Source organism: Ranitomeya imitator, chromosome 8 (assembly GCF_032444005.1).
Source record: "Ranitomeya imitator isolate aRanImi1 chromosome 8, aRanImi1.pri, whole genome shotgun sequence".
In the NCBI taxonomy this organism is placed as follows: domain Eukaryota; kingdom Metazoa; phylum Chordata; class Amphibia; order Anura; family Dendrobatidae; genus Ranitomeya; species Ranitomeya imitator.
In genome coordinates this window covers 15322482-15339325 of record NC_091289.1, presented here as the reverse complement: position 1 = coordinate 15339325, position 16844 = coordinate 15322482, and the positions used below count along the sequence as shown (strand labels likewise).

Below are 16844 nucleotides of genomic sequence, written 5' to 3'. Positions count from 1 at the left end.
CGCTTGGCATTTGCCACAGAACACCAGGATTGGCAAATTCGTCACTGGCGCCCTGTGCTCTTCATAGATGAAAGCAGGTTCACACTGAGCACATGTGACAGACGTGACAGAGTCTGGAGACACCGTGGAGAACGATCTGCTGTCTGCAACATCCTTCAGCATGACCGGTTTGGCAGTGGGTCAGTAATGGTGTGGGGTGGCATTTCTTTGGAGGGCCGCACAGCCCTCCATGTGCTCTCCAGAGGTAGCCTGACTGCCATTAGGTACCGAGATGAGATCCTCAGACCCCTTGTGAGACCATATGCTGGTGCGGTTAACCCTGGGTTCCTCCTCATGCAGGACAATGCCAGACCTCATGTTGCTGGGGTGTGTCAGCAGTTCCTGCAAGATGAAGACATTGAAGCTATGGACTGGCCCGTCCGTTCCCCAGACCTGAATCCGATTGAACACATCTGGAACATCATGTCTCGCTCCATCCACCAACGTCACGTTGAACCACAGACTGTCCAGGACTTGGCAGATGCTTTAGTCCAGGTCTGGGAGGAGATCCCTCAGGAGACCATCTGCCGTCTCATCAGGAGCCTGCCTGGGTGTTGTACAGTAGGGAGGTCATACAGGCACGTGGAGGCCACACACAATACTGAGCATCATTTCCTTGTCATGAGACATTTCCACTGAAGTTGGATCAGCCTGTAATTGGATTTTCCACTTTGATTTTGAGCATCATTCCAAATCCAGACCTCCATGGGATATTCATTTTGATTTACATTGATAATTGCTATGTGTTATTGTTCTGAACACATTCCACTATGCAATGAATAAAAATTTGCAAATGGAATATTTCATTCAGAGATATCTAGGATGTGGGATTTTAGTGTTCCCTTTATTTTTTTGAGCAGTGTATATACCAGCAGTGAATAATCCACACACATAAATATATATCAGCAGTGAATAATCTGCACACAAATATATGCCAGCATTGAATAATCAACCCACACATAAATATATACCAGCAGTGAATAATCCGCACACATAAATATATACCAGCAACGAATATACATATACACACACACAAATATATACCAGCAGTGAATAATCCACACACACAAAAATCGATACCATCAGTCAGTGAATAATCCACGCACCCAAATATATACCAGCAGTGAATAATATACATAAATATATAAGGCTGCCGTCACACTAGCAGTATTTGGTCAGTATTTTACATCAGTATTTGTAGCCAAAACCAGGAGTGGGTGATAAATGCAGGAGTGGTGCATATGTTTCTATTATACTTTTCCTCTAATTGTTCGACTCCCGGTTTTGGCTTACAAATACTAATGTAAAATACTGACCAAATACTGCTAGTGTGACGGCAGCCTAACAGTGGTGAATAATCCGCACACATAAATATATACCAGCAGTGAATAATCCACACACAAATATGTACCAGCAGCAAATAATCCGCACATAAATATATACCAACAGCGAATAATCGGCACATAAATATATACCAGCAGTGAAAAATCCACACATGCATAAATATATACCAGCAGTGAATAATCCGCACACATAAATATATACCAGCAGAGAATAATCCACACACATAAATATATACCAGCAGTGAATAATCCGCACACATAAATATATACCAGCAGCAGTGAATAATCCGCACACATAAATATATACCAGCAGTGAGTAATCCACACACACATAAATATATACCAGCAGTGAATAATCCACATATATAAATATATACCAGCAGTGAAGTATCCGAACACACACAAATATATAACCAGCAGTGGGCTCGTCAGATCTCTCCAATAAACCGCAGACTGAGATGCTTTATGACAGGTTCTGACTTGATGAAGCCCCCTTATTTTGTGACATGTTGGTGCCCCCACACTACAGCAGTAGCTGTGCTGCTCTGACAGAAGCCTGAACGGTCACTTCCTCCTGCCTCAGGGTGCAGGTTGTGTAGCTGCCATGTCTTTAATACGATCTTATCCCATAGCACAGTACTGAACATATCGCCTTGGGGTAACACATAGCCCCCATCTCCTGATATATGCATTGTGGGGGATTTACAGGTAAAAAAAGGGGGCAAAACAAGGTCCAGGTGACAGGTCTTTCCATCCATGATTCTCTGGCCCTGGTTCTGCATTCTGAGGCGGCGGCCATTCCCAGGAGGGGACTGTAGGGCGCCGTTCACACAATGAACTTTTTAGTGAGTTTTTGATCTTGCAGATTTTCTGCACAGATTAAGTAAGATAGTTTAATTGCATTTTTTTTAAATACGCAGTGTCAAAAACTGTGGGAACGTAGACTAGGAGAGGTGGATGCACCATAGACCTTCTCTATATGTGACACATATAGCACTGTAATCTCATGCACAGGTGCAATGTCAGCTCGTCACCACTAGGGGGCAGTGTGTGGTTATTGCTAATGCAGCAGAGAAAGCTCCACAGATACTGGGCATCATAGGAAGGTGAGACTCCAGAGCTGAAAGCAGCAGGTTCCTGAATGCAGCTCTGGATGTAACTAGAGCATGAAACAAAATATAACTGAAGATGGACTATACCAGGAAAAGCGGTGCTGGACGCTGCTGATCTCTTTCTGCAGAATTAACAGTCACAGATCTGCTTTATAAGAAATGTCTTCTGTTCCAAACACTGATTGCAATGTAATGAACCTACTCTCAGTAACCAAGAGGTTCTTCAGCAGCTACAGTATTTTATAGTACTGTGTTCTAGTGGCTAAAAAATATAAATATACACCTGTGCACCTACACATCTACAATATACAGCTACTCAGCTCAGCTGCTGCAGAACCTCATAATCCACACCTCAGCTGCTGCAGAACCTCATAATACACCTCAGCTGTTGAACCTCAATACACACCTCAGCTGCTGCAGAACCTCATAATACAGACCTCTGTCGCTGCAGAACCTCACAATACACAACTCAGCTGCTGCAGAACCTCATAATACACCTCAGCTGTTGTAGAACCTCAGTACACACCTCAGCTGCTGCAGAACCTCGTAATACAGATGTAAGTCGCTGAAGAACCCCATAATACACACCTCAGCTGCTGTAGAATCTCATAACACAGACCACATCTTCTGAAGAACCTTCTAATACACCTCAGCTGCTGCAGAACCTCGATACTCACCTCAGCCGCTGCCAAACTTCATAATACACCTCAGCTGCTGCAGAACCTCAAAATGCAGATGTAAGTCGCTGAAGAAACTCATAATACACACCTCAGCTGCTGTAGAATCTCATAATACACCTTAGCTGCTGCAGAACCTCATAATACGCATCTCGGCTACTGCAGAACCTCATAATACACCTCAGCTGTTGTAGAACCTCAGTACACACCTTAGCTGCTGCAGAACCTCATAATACAGACCACAGCTGCTGAAGAACCTCATAATACACCTTAGCTGCTGCAGAACCTCATAATACAGACCACAGCTGCTGAAGAACCTCATAATACAGACCACAGATGATGAGGAACCTCATAATACAGACCACAGCTGATGAGGAACCTCATAATACAGACCACAGCTGCTGAAGAACCTCATAATACACGTCTCCAGCTGTTGCAGAACCTCATAATACAGACCACAACTGCTGAAGAACCTCATAATACAGACCACAGATGATGAGGAACCTCATAATACAGACCACAGATGATGAGGAACCTCATAATACAGACCACAGCTGCTGAAGAACCTCATAATACACGTCTCCAGCTGTTGCAGAACCTCATAATACAGACCACAACTGCTGAAGAACCTCATAATACAGACCACAGATGATGAGGAACCTCATAATACAGACCACAACTGCTGAAGAACCTCATAATACAGACCACAGATGATGAGGAACCTCATAATACAGACCACAGATGATGAGGAACCTCATAATACAGACCACAGCTGCTGAAGAACCTCATAATACACGTCTCCAGCTGTTGCAGAACCTCATAATACAGACCACAACTGCTGAAGAACCTCATAATACAGACCACAGATGATGAGGAACCTCATAATACAGACCACAGATGATGAGGAACCTCATAATACAGACCACAGCTGCTGAAGAACCTCATAATACACGTCTCCAGCTGGTGGAGAACCTCATAATACACCTCAGCTGCTGCAGAACCTCATAATACACCTCAGCTGCTGCAGAACCTCATAATACACCTCAGCTGCTGCAGAACCTCATAATACACCTCAGCTGCTGCAGAACGGATATATTTGAGCTGTGCACAGACCGTCCTCACCCCAGTCCCCGGGGGTCTCAGGTCCCTGGCGCTCTGTCCCCCACACATGTACAGTGGTGGAGTGTAACCTGAGTGGGGGCTTGGTACCACCCTCAGTCCCAGCGCTGGGAACACTCCAGCATTGTATGTGCCGCTTCTGGCGGAGTCTGCAGTGACGGCTGCACGGAAACTTCTCCTCCTCCTCAATAACAGAACTTTCTTCTGGATAGAAATAACTTCAGAGCTCGGATGTGACAGGGGAGCCGGGACCCCCGACCTGCACCACCGAGAGCGGGTAAGTGCCAGGACCCCGGACACCAGGGGCAAGAACATCTACTTACCTTATGTATGTGTCTCCCATGTGTGACAGCCCTGAGGATAATGTACGTACAGCGCTGCGGAATATGATGGCGCCATATAAGCAAAGCATAATAAATCCTTCCATCCATCAGCGTCGCTGGCCGTCCTCTGTCCAAGTCGCTATCAATTCTTGGTCAGTAATAGGAAAGTCCTCGAGATTTACAGAAAAAAGGAAAAATTCAGGCAGCACTCGTGGGGTCCGAAAAAAACCCAAATGTGAGTTTTTTATTCACCCATCGACGTGCGAGGTTTCAGCTTCCCAGCAGAGGCCGGGGGTCTCACGTCTCTGTCACCCCACTCAACATAAGCAATGTGAGTGCAGGTCTGGAGAAATACAGCAGCTGGGAGTAGTAGTCCTATGGGACGGACCAGAGACGGCGGGAACATTAGAAACACTCGGAGGCAGAATAGGAGATGACTCCATGTCAGACACCGGTGTCACCTCCGAGGATCCAGTGTGTGCCTTCATCTCACTACACGGCTGGATGATATAATGAGTGGTTGCTGTATACATCTGACTGCAATGAGCTTCCCCCAGTGGTGGCTGTATAAATCTGTATGTAAAGTGCTCCCACTAGAGGTGACTGTATAAACCTCTATGTAGTGAGCATCTTCTAGTGGTGGCTGTATAAACCTCTATGTAGTGAGCTCCCTCTAGTGGTGGCTGTATAAATCTGTATGTAGTGTGCTCCTGCATGTGGTGGCTGTATAAATATCTATGCAGTGGTGGCAGTATAAATTTGTATATAGTGAGCTCCCTCTAATGGTGGCTGTATAAATGTGTATATAGTGAGCTCCTGCATGTGGTGGCTGTATAAATATCTATGCAGTGAACTCCTGCACGTGGTAGCTGTATAAATCTCTATGTACTGAGCTTATTTTAGAGGTGTGTCTATACATCTGTGTACAATCAGCTCTCTCTACTGGTGGCTGTATAAATCTGTAAGTAGTGAGCTCCCCCTAGTGGTGGCAGTATAAATCTGTATGTAGTGAGCTCCCCCTAGTGGTGACTGTATACATCTGCATATAGTGAGCTCCCCCTAGTGGTGGCTGTATAAATCTGTAGTGAGCTCCCCCTAGTGGTGGCTGTATAAATCTGTAGTGAGCTCCCCCTAGTGGTGGCTGTATAAATCTGTAGTGAGCTCCCCCTAGTGGTGGCTGTATAAATCTGTAGTGAGCTCCCCCTAGTGGTGGCTGTATAAATCTGTAGTGAGCTCCCCCTAGTGGTGGCTGTATAAATCTGTAGTGAGCTCCCCCTAGTGGTGGCTGTATAAATCTGTAGTGAGCTCCCCCTAGTGGTGGCTGTATAAATCTGTAGTGAGCTCCCCCTAGTGGTGGCTGTATAAATCTGTAGTGAGCTCCCCCTAGTGGTGGCTGTATAAATCTGTAGTGAGCTCCCCCTAGTGGTGGCTGTATAAATCTGTAGTGAGCTCCCCCTAGTGGTGGCTGTATAAACATCCATGTAGTGAGCTCCTTTTAGAGGTGTCTCTATACATTTGTGTACAATCAGCTTTCTTTAGTGGTGGCTGACAACAAACAAAATCTTATTTTCTACCTTTATCCAGTCCTGATACATTATATTGGTCTCTATAAAAATAAATAAAACTGTGATCCATTTAAAGGATTTTGGATCATTTAGATTAAAAATAATTAGATCATAATATAATGGACCACCCCCGACTCCAGGAGGAGTTGGCAAATCTCCTGGGAGCTAAAGAATCCTCCCGGAAGTAGAGCTTCATATAGTTTTCTTCACCATAAGCAAATTCAGGGCTCAGAGAACAGGAAGTGGAAGGGGTGTGGTCTGTGAAGAGGGAGTGGTCTGTGAAGAGGGAGTGGTCTGTGAAGAGGGAGTGGTTTGTGAAGAGGGAGTGGTCTGTGAAGAGGGGAGTGGTTATTCAAATGTTGTAAAGGTCATGCTGCCTTGTCAAAATGTCACCCACCACGAACTCAAAAGATCCCATTTTATGTCAATGAAGATTAACCTTTCTTGGGATTTGTAATGGAAGCCACAAGTACTTGAAAAAGACAAAAGGTTTGTCGATGGCGTCCATTTTTTAAAGGGGAACATGATGTAATCAAACATATTCTCAGATATTTGAATCCCTATTACACTGATTTCCAGATTAATAAAAATAAAATAATATAGCTAATAGCAACCAGAATTACCAACATTTGAATCCCAAATCATCGAATATGTTAAGTCTCGCCCAAAATTTCCCCCTTTAAATTTGCATAAACCACACTTTTTGTGAACCAGTATATGGACCAGTCCCTGTTGGTTGCCGTGGGCGACGATCACTTTTTTTGTTTTTGTACAGTTTATTCCAGAATTACAGCAGAAACGTATTTTCTTAGCAGTGACGGTGGTCTGAGCCAAATTCACAATGAATTCCATCTTTCTTTCAGCGCTGCCAGATTTACTGAGGCAGAGACGGCTTCTCCAAACACGGCGCCGAGAGCTGCACCCGTCCTGCCCGCCATGCTGCCTGCCAGCATCGTAATAACCGGTACGTCACTACTGGGTTTAGACAGAAATCTGGGCAAAATGGCGACTAAATGTAGGTCAGGGCCTGAGAGATCCCACATGTGGTCGGAGGATCCAACACCGATGCTGCAGGATCCATTATGGATCAGGCTGGGGCCAAATGGAGTCATAGAAAACCTGAGGAGGAGGAGAAGATATATATTACCTCCCTCTGTGATGTCACCACCGATCTATACCTCCCTCTGTGATGTCACCACCGATCTATACCTCCCTCTGTGATGTCACCACCGATCTATACCTCCCTCTGTGATGTCACCACCGATCTATACCTCCCTCTGTGATGTCACCACCGATCTATACCTCCCTCTGTGATGTCACCACCGATCTATACCTCCCTCTGATGTCACCACCGATCTATACCTCCCTCTGTGATCTCACCACCGATCTATACCTCCCTCTGATGTCACCACCGATCTATACCTCCCTCTGTGATCTCACCACCGATCTATACCTCCCTCTGTGATGTCACCATCGATCTATACCTCCCTCTGTGATGTCACCACTGATCTATACCTCCCTCTGTGATGTCACCACCGATCTATACCTCCCTCTGCGATGTCACCACCGATCTATACCTCCCTCTGTGATGTCACCACCGATCTATACCTCCCTCTGTGATGTCACCACCGATCTATACCTCCCTCTGTGATGTCACCACCGATCTATACCTCCCTCTGTGATGTCACCACCGATCTATACCTCCCTCTGTGATGTCACCACCGATCTATACCTCCCTCTGTGATGTCACCACCGATCTATACCTCCCTCTGATGTCACCACCGATCTATACCTCCCTCTGTGATCTCACCACCGATCTATACCTCCCTCTGTGATCTCACCACCGATCTATACCTCCCTCTGTGATCTCACCACCGATCTATACCTCCCTCTGTGATGTCACCATCGATCTATACCTCCCTCTGTGATGTCACCACTGATCTATACCTCCCTCTGTGATGTCACCACCGATCTATACCTCCCTCTGTGATGTCACCACCGATCTATACCTCCCTCTGTGATGTCACCACCGATCTATACCTCCCTCTGTGATGTCGCCACCGATCTATACCTCCCTCTGTGATGTCACCACCGATCTATACCTCCCTCTGATGTCACCACCGATCTATACCTCCCTCTGATGTCACCACCGATCTATACCTCCCTCTGATGTCACCACCGATCTATACCTCCCTCTGTGATGTCACCACCGATCTATACCTCCCTCTGTGATGTCACCACCGATCTATACCTCCCTCTGTGATGTCACCACCGATCTATACCTCCCTCTGTGATGTCACCACCGATCTATACCTCCCTCTGTGATGTCACCACCGATCTATACCTCCCTCTGTGATGTCACCACCGATCTATACCTCCCTCTGTGATGTCACCACCGATCTATACCTCCCTCTGTGATGTCACCACCGATCTATACCTCCCTCTGATGTCACCACCGATCTATACCTCCCTCTGATGTCACCACCGATCTATACCTCCCTCTGATGTCACCACCGATCTATACCTCCCTCTGTGATGTCACCACCGATCTATACCTCCCTCTGTGATGTCACCACCGATCTATACCTCCCTCTGTGATGTCACCACCGATCTATACCTCCCTCTGTGATGTCACCACCGATCTATACCTCCCTCTGATGTCACCACCGATCTATACCTCCCTCAGTGATGTCAAAACTGTTCTGTACTGCCCCCACAAACTTGCCATTTTGGGGTCAGAGAAAGCTAGGAGACAACTCCTGTGGTGCTGCAGTGGCAGCCATAATTGTCACAGTGTGTTTTATTTCCACCTCTGCCAGGTACTTCTTTCTTAAGTGGACAGGTCATAAGATAATATTGGTGGTAGTCCGTAATTTGGTTGTCCCACTGATTTAATGGGGGGGTGTGACGTCGTCAAATACTCGACAGTTTCTATGTAACCCTTGTGGAGCGGCGTCTTAGTGTGGGAACCTACAACAATCACAAAACTAAACAAGCCGAATAGAGCGAAACAAACCCCAGGGAATCCACTCAATAGATGCATCAGGGGGACACTGTCTAGGGGGCTTCTTCACTATGTGGGACACTGTCTAGGGGGCTTCTTCACTATGTGGGACACTGTCTAGGGGGCTTCTTCACTATGTGGGACACTGTCTAGGGGGCTTCTTCACTATGTGGGACACTGTCTAGGGGGCTTCTTCACTATGTGGGACACTGTCTAGGGGGCTTCTTCACTATGTGGGACACTGTCTAGGGGGCTTCTTCACTATGTGGGACACTGTCTAGGGGGCTTCTTCACTATGTGGGACACTGTCTAGGGGGCTTCTTCACTATGTGGGACACTGTCTAGGGGGCTTCTTCACTATGTGGGACACTGTCTAGGGGGCTTCTTCGCTATGTGGGACACTGTCTAGGGGGCTTCTTCGCTATGTGGGACACTGTCTAGGGGGCTTCTTCACTATGTGGGACACTGTCTAGGGGGCTTCTTCACTATGTGGGACACTGTCTAGGGGGCTTCTTCACTATGTGGGACACTGTCTAGGGGGCTTCTTCACTATGTGGGACACTGTCTAGGGGGCTTCTTCACTATGTCTTTCTCCCTATTATCCCAGGATACTTAGAATTTGCACATTTTACACCAGTTCAGCTTTGTCACACACAAGTGAGATCAGCAGGTTCCTGGTCCTGGGACATGACAGCAGCATAAACTTCCACAAGTCCAAAAATAACTTTTTTCAGTTTTTTTTCCGAACAATGGATAAAACATTGCAGGAAGCCGCCATCTCTCTTCCTGCAGCTCTTGACACAGTGAAAGGGTCTCGAAAAAGTGATTTATGTAATATTGTTCCCAGAGGTTTGGAAAAAAAACACATCATTAGTGAGACACTTTCCACCCACAGTCTTCCCCGACCTCCAAGCATCTGCGTCTGGAGTTATGTGCCTCGTCCTCACACGTGATTTCTGAAGGATAATTGCTCAGCGCAGAACAGTAGGAACGAAACCGCAGCAGTTCTCAGTCTACAAGATGCCAAGTTTTATCACTTGTTTTTTTATGTTGTTGTTATTGTAACATTTCATGTGTAATTACAGCCTGAAAATAACAACATAACCAATCAGAATGAAACAATGTAACGTATGTACACAGAGACAACAGCAGCGGAATAGTGAGTGCAGCTCTGGAGGATAATACAGGAGGTAACTCAGGATCAGTAATGTAATGTATGTACACAGTGACTGCACCAGCAGAATAGTGAGTGCAGCTCTGGAGTATAATACAGGATGTAACTCAGGATCAGTAATGTAATGTATGTACACAGTGACTGCACCAGCAGAATAGTGAGTGCAGCTCTGGAGTATAATACAGGATGTAACTCAGGATCAGTAATGTATGTACACAGTGACTGCACCAGCAGAATAGTGAGTGCAGCTCTGGAGTATAATACAAGATGTAGCTCAGGATCAGTAATGTAATGTATGTACACAGTGACTGCACCAGCAGAATAGTGAGTGCAGCTCTGGAGTATAATACAGGATGTAACTCAGGATCAGTAATGTAATGTATGTACACAGTGACTGCACCAGCAGAATAGTGAGTGCAGCTCTGGAGTATAATACAGAATGTAACTCAGGATCAGTAATGTAATGTATGTACACAGTGACTGCACCAGCAGAATAGTGAGTGCAGCTCTGGGGTATAACACAGCATGTAACTCAGGATCAGTAATGTAATGTATGTATACAGTGACAGCACCAGCAGAATAGTGAGTGCAGCTCTGGAGTATAATACAGGATGTCACTCTGGATCAGTAATGTAATGTATGTACACAGTGACTGCACCAGCAGAATAGTGAGTGCAGCTCTGGAGTATAATACAGGATGTAACTCAGGATCAGTAATGTAATGTATGTACACAGTGACTGCACCAGCAGAATAGTGAGTGCAGCTCTGGAGTATAACACAGGATGTAACTCAGGATCAGTAATGTAATGTATGTACACAGTGACTGCACCAGCAGAATAGTGAGTGCAGCTCTGGGGTATAACACAGCATGTAACTCAGGATCAGTAATGTAATGTATGTACACAGTGACTGCACCAGCAGAATAGTGAGTGCAGCTCTGGGGTATAATACAGGAGGTAACTCAGGATCAGTAATGTAATGTATGTACACAGTGACTGCACTAGCAGAATAGTGAATGCAGCTATGGAGTATAATACAGGATGTACCTCAGGATCAGTAATGTAATGTATGTACACCGTGATTGCACCAGCAGAATAGTGAGTGCAGCTCTGGGGTATAATGCAGGATGTAACTCAGGATCAGTAATATAATGTATGTACACAGTGACTGCACCAGCAGAATAGTGAGTGCAGCTCTGGAGTATAATACAGGATGTAACTCAGGATCAGTAATGTAATGTATGTACACAGTGACTGCACCAGCAGAATAGTAAGTGCAGCTCTGGGGCATAATACAGATTTTAGATAATTGTAGAATACTATTGATATCTGGACAAATGCTTTACATAAATAAACCGGAATAGTACTGATTATACCCAGATGAGGTTTGTTACCTGTTCCCAGGGGCCATGGAGGAGATTCTGGGATCACCACATTCCTGGCTTTGATGGGAGCTGGCACAGGTGTTCGATCGTGACTGGGAACCAGTAAAATGTCTCATTATAAGACAGTAAGATGGTTGCGGTGACGCTCCAGTCCGGGCATGCAGCTCTGCAGGGGGATATTCTGCACATAACAGCACATTGTATGATGTTTCTGTATGCAGGTTTCACAACATTGGAGGGAAGATGGCGATGAAATGGCGGTCTCCTGAGAGGGGTAACATTTTCCGTTTGCCAGGCTGAAACCTCACAGGACCCACTGGATATTAGCCCTCAGGGATTGTGTCCGATTAGAATTCTGGTCTAAAATATTCCGGATTTTAGCAATTAAACTGAATGATGATTATCCAAATCTACAAACAAACTGTTCTCAATCCGTCAGCTGCGGCCACATCTAGCTATGGGGTAAAAAAATAAATTATATACCGGTATATATTATTTAGAAAGTTTCACATTTTTGTAAGCCACTAAAGTAGTTAAAAAAAAAACTTTACAAGTGTAGTGTCACCGTAATCGTTCTGACCTGAAAAATCTTGTTCCCGGCCACTTTCACAAAACAATGAACGCAATAAACATAAAACAGAAGAAACAACGGTTGAATTGCATTTTTTCACCATTTCAATCCACTTTTTCCGTTTTTTTTCAGTACACTATATATAAAACGATTGATGTCATTAAAATATACAACTCGTCCCGCAAAAAAAAGGCCTTCATCCGGCTACGTCAATGGAAGGATGACGAGTAGTGATCTGTAGACCCGTAGAAGAAACAATGGCTGCGTTTACATGGAGGTGAGGGCTGTCGGCTCCTCCACATAAATGCCTCCCCTATATCCCAGCTCCCATTACCTCCTAAACCCAGACCCTTCCCCACATATACAGTGGAGGCACCGGCCGCCCCTTGTGCTCCATTTGCTAAACGTCACTTTTCTCTCTAAATTACCACGGTAATTGCAGTAGAAAAAGGGTAAATGCCGGAATATCTGCGATGGTCGTGACTGCACCTAATGAGAACGCTTCCCACCATACTGAAAATTGGTTTTCGGGTTTCCTTTGGTCATGCCCTTTCTTTCAGACCATGCCCCTCCATTGAAGAAACCCTCCGCAATCTGCTTTCATAGAGGTTTTGGATGTTCTCTTTGATCTAAGTCATTATCCTCCATTCGGACCGGACTACCATGGCGACTTTTTCCATCCATGTGACGCGACGAAATATTTGTGTAACCATTTTTACCCACCTCTAAAAAAAAAACTCCATAGTGCCCCTCACAGCTAAGAGTGCACCCTTTATACCTCCACACAGTTACAATGTCCCCTCTAAGCCTACAGACAGTAATAGTGCCCCCATACAATAATTACGCCCTCAACGTGCCCCCATACAATAATTCTGCTCCCCGTGTAACCCCATACAATAACTATGCTCTTTGTGACCCCAAATAATTATGCCCTTTGTGTGACCCCATTCAAGAATGATGCCCTATGTGTGACCCCCATACAATAATTATGCCCTCTTTGTGACCCCATAGAATTATGCCCTCTTTGTGACCCCATACAATAATTATGCCCTCTTTGTGACCCCATACAATAATTATGCCCTCTTTGTGACCCCATACAATAATTATGCACGCTTTGTGATCCCATACAATAATTATGCCCTCTGTGACCCCATACAATAATTATGCCCTCTTTGTGACCACATACAATAATTATGCTCTTTGTGACCCCATACAATAATTATGCCCTCTATATGCCTTGTAGGGGCTTCAGCTCTCTGGTAGCCCCTTGGACATGTAAAGGCAAGGGGTTTAATGTCAAAGTAAGGTTTGTTATCCTTCATAAACTTTACAGCTCCAAAAGGAAAACAACTTTCTTCAGCACAAATGAATAACAAAACAGTCCTTACTTTTGGGTAAGTCAAAACAAATCAAACCGTCTCACCAACTTGGCATTACAGGCACTTCTCAGTCTTTAGCATAGACAATCCACCATGAAGGGTCTTTCTCCAGTCCCAGCACAACACACCCAGCCGTTGGTTATTAGGCCTGTAAAAATGGAATATGGGAGCGACCTTTCCCACCCAAGCTCTTTTGGTCTCTCCTAAATCCCGGACCCAAAATCCAGTCAAAATAAAAACCATCTCGGTAACCTATTGTTACTGCTGCACTTTCTCCCAGGACTTACATCACCGAGGACAGCCACCTCGGTGACACATGCATTCCATCCAGGACCTTACCTACTGCTTTCATACAGCCCCCATATAATAATTAAGCCCTTCTTGTACCTCCATATAATAGTAATGCCTCCACACTTTATGGATATCCCCTTTTGAGCCCTCAAATTCTCCAATTTTCAATGAAGAGAAACATTAAGTCAAACTCTCCTCCCACGATGAGCGGCGAGATGCTGACCTACCACCCTGTAGGCTGGCAGTGTTATGAAGTGACATCATTGCACCGCCTGAAGTCCTCTGTGCATGCCCGCCCCATTGTAGGCTGCCAGTCTAGAGCAAGTAAAGACTTCCCAGGGTGAGTGGCCAAGGGCGTCCTACTCCACCACACATTGTAGACACATATGCAGTTAAAATCAGTGTCTGTCTGGGGATCCAGGCGGCCCCTTGCCCTTTGGGCCCAGTCACGGTCGCACCCAAGACAACCACTGGACAGAGTACCTTAAGTGTCATTTGACATCACTGACAGTTAGTGGCCCAATATAGTGCCAAAGTGCCCTTATAAGGGGCCATGAGTGCGTTATTAACAGTGCCAACCCGTGTCCCTATTCATAGTACATACACAATGCCCCATTATTAGGGCCTGTAAGAAAGTATCCCCACAAACCGTATCAGTCACGCCAACGAACAGTGCCAGGTCAGAGCTCGTGTAAAGGTGCGAATACCCTTGAACGCTTCCAGAAGTCTCCAGGGCTGCGGTGCCGGGTACAGGATCTCTGCGGCCGCTGCTATATTAGGACACACGCTCTATTAATGGCACCTGAATGGGCCTTTTGTCACTGAACTATAAATGTGAGAGCAGGACCAGGACTCAAATCTTACAAACCTACAATCGTCCACAACCCCATGTGATTCGACAGCTGAAACTACAACTCCCAGCATGTCCTGACAGCTGCAGATAATAACGTCCTGAAGGGGCTCAAAGTGTAATACCAGACACGGCCTCTAGATAAGAGTGGCGCTGTTTCTTAAAAACCCCTCATATAGTCCTTTAATAGATGTCAGAGTCACAGAGAGTGAGAAAATACAACAGAGACAGTAAAGGGTTATCCCCAACATTGCCAGGATAGGTGATACACCCTGAAAAGCCACTGCGTCATGGGACTGCCCAAGGACTGTACTCGGCAGTCCCATGGACAATAGGTGGAGCGACGGCATGTGCTCTATTCTGACGGAACATTTCACAGCCCTGTGATAAAAGATAACTTACAATGTCAGAAACGCCCCTTTAAGCATTCCCTTAAGTCACTGATGACATCATAGCAGTGACACCTGACGTGCTGATGTCATCATGAGCTGAAAACGACAGCCCAGTCTGGACACTTCTTCCTGCTGGCGTAGTGAGGGCCGGTACATGTTCCCAGTAGGTGCCAGATCATAGGAATGTCCCTACCAGGTTCACATGGGGGTCTCGGGTGTCTCAGTCCCAGTGGGCCCCTCTTTCCTCCTCATCTTCTGCCTATAACCTTGAGACGTATCAGGGCTTGTTTTATTCCAGCACAAGCTGTAGTTTTTATTAGTACCATTTTGTGGTTTTTGATCACTTTTTATTCCCTTATTTTGGGACGAAATTATAAAAAAACGCTATTTCTTATATATATATATATATATATATATATATATATATATATATATATATATATATATATATTTATTGTGTGTGTGTGTATATTGTTTTTTTTATTTTTATATTTTTTATTGCTTCCCCTAGGGTAATTGAAGCTGTAATCACTTGTACTATAGACTGAAATACTATAATGCTACAGCCTAGCGTAAAATTACCCTTTTCCAATTTTCAACCTCTTAGCTGCCTCTGCCACAACTAGCAGTAGCATCTAGGGGGGTTTATTCTGATGATGCAGCAGATCCATAAATACAGCACACAAGGCCTCGCCACACATTTGCCCGGGATTGCCGGCTTCTGGCGTCCTGATCCCTATGCGGATTACGCCATACTGTGCCTTCATCTGCCTAATTATAGCAGATCTATAAGCAGCCCCCCCCCGGGGATGTGAGTGACGGTATATACATGGCGCACGATCAGGACATAGTGTTCTGAGTGTCTGAAAACAGATGCAGCTCTGCGATAACATTACAGAACGCCCTGGCACCGGGCGAGCAAGGTCCAGGAACGTCTTCTACTCCCCATCGTATGGATGCCATGAGATAATCTTATCCCTGTTCTGCGGCCATCGCAGCTGTAGTATCGCGGAGCCAAGCTACATATTTGTGCTGTAACATCATTTTCCTGATATTACTGCATTATAATATTATTACGGCCACATCGGATTATTCGGGAGGAATGTGCTAGGTCTGGATACGTCCATCTCCCATGACGCTTATCCCATGTGCAGATGGACGGTTAAAGGGGCGCAACTTATAATGCTAAAGCGCTGGACATAGGAGGCATGTAGCACTTATTTTGGGGGCAGACATTTTCGTGGACTTTCTGCCAGTCAAAACATTATAGACGACTGCCCAGCTGTATATGGCTGATAAAAGAGAACAATACATTGCATTTAGTCTTTTTGCACCATTTTTATGAAGCACTGTATGGCGGTTTTAACTGAGCACTGTATGGCGGTATTGCAGTCTATAGTGGTGGCATCAAATAGAGTTCAATTGTAAGTGTAATCTAGACGACGTACGGACTTGACAATTACGCACCGTACGGTATGGTTACTTGTACAGTACATGGCGGTACATTACATGGCGGACGCTCCCACAACACACCACCATTCAATGAAACCTTACAATGTCAGCTTCCCTCCCATAGTTCTGCAGGGGATTAGTACAGTCCTTGTTTTAGTGCCAATTTTC

General features: G+C 45.4%; 1 protein-coding gene across 3 annotated transcripts in view; it reads left to right on the top strand.

Annotated features, from left to right (window-relative positions):
* The first annotated feature begins 4422 nt into the window (after window positions 1–4422).
* LAMB2 (laminin subunit beta 2) overlaps window positions 4423–16844 on the top strand; it is a 62911-nt gene continuing 50489 nt past the window's right edge. Inside the window, exons 1-2 of one of the 3 annotated variants that reach the window (XM_069736375.1) lie at window positions 4423–4567; window positions 7042–7142. In XM_069736375.1, coding sequence (XP_069592476.1) covers window positions 7115–7142 — 28 coding nt within the window. In that variant the 5' untranslated portion in view covers window positions 4423–4567; window positions 7042–7114. The remainder of the gene's footprint in view (window positions 4568–7041; window positions 7143–16844) is intronic. The other 2 variants (XM_069736373.1, XM_069736374.1) reach the window with 2 other exon arrangements.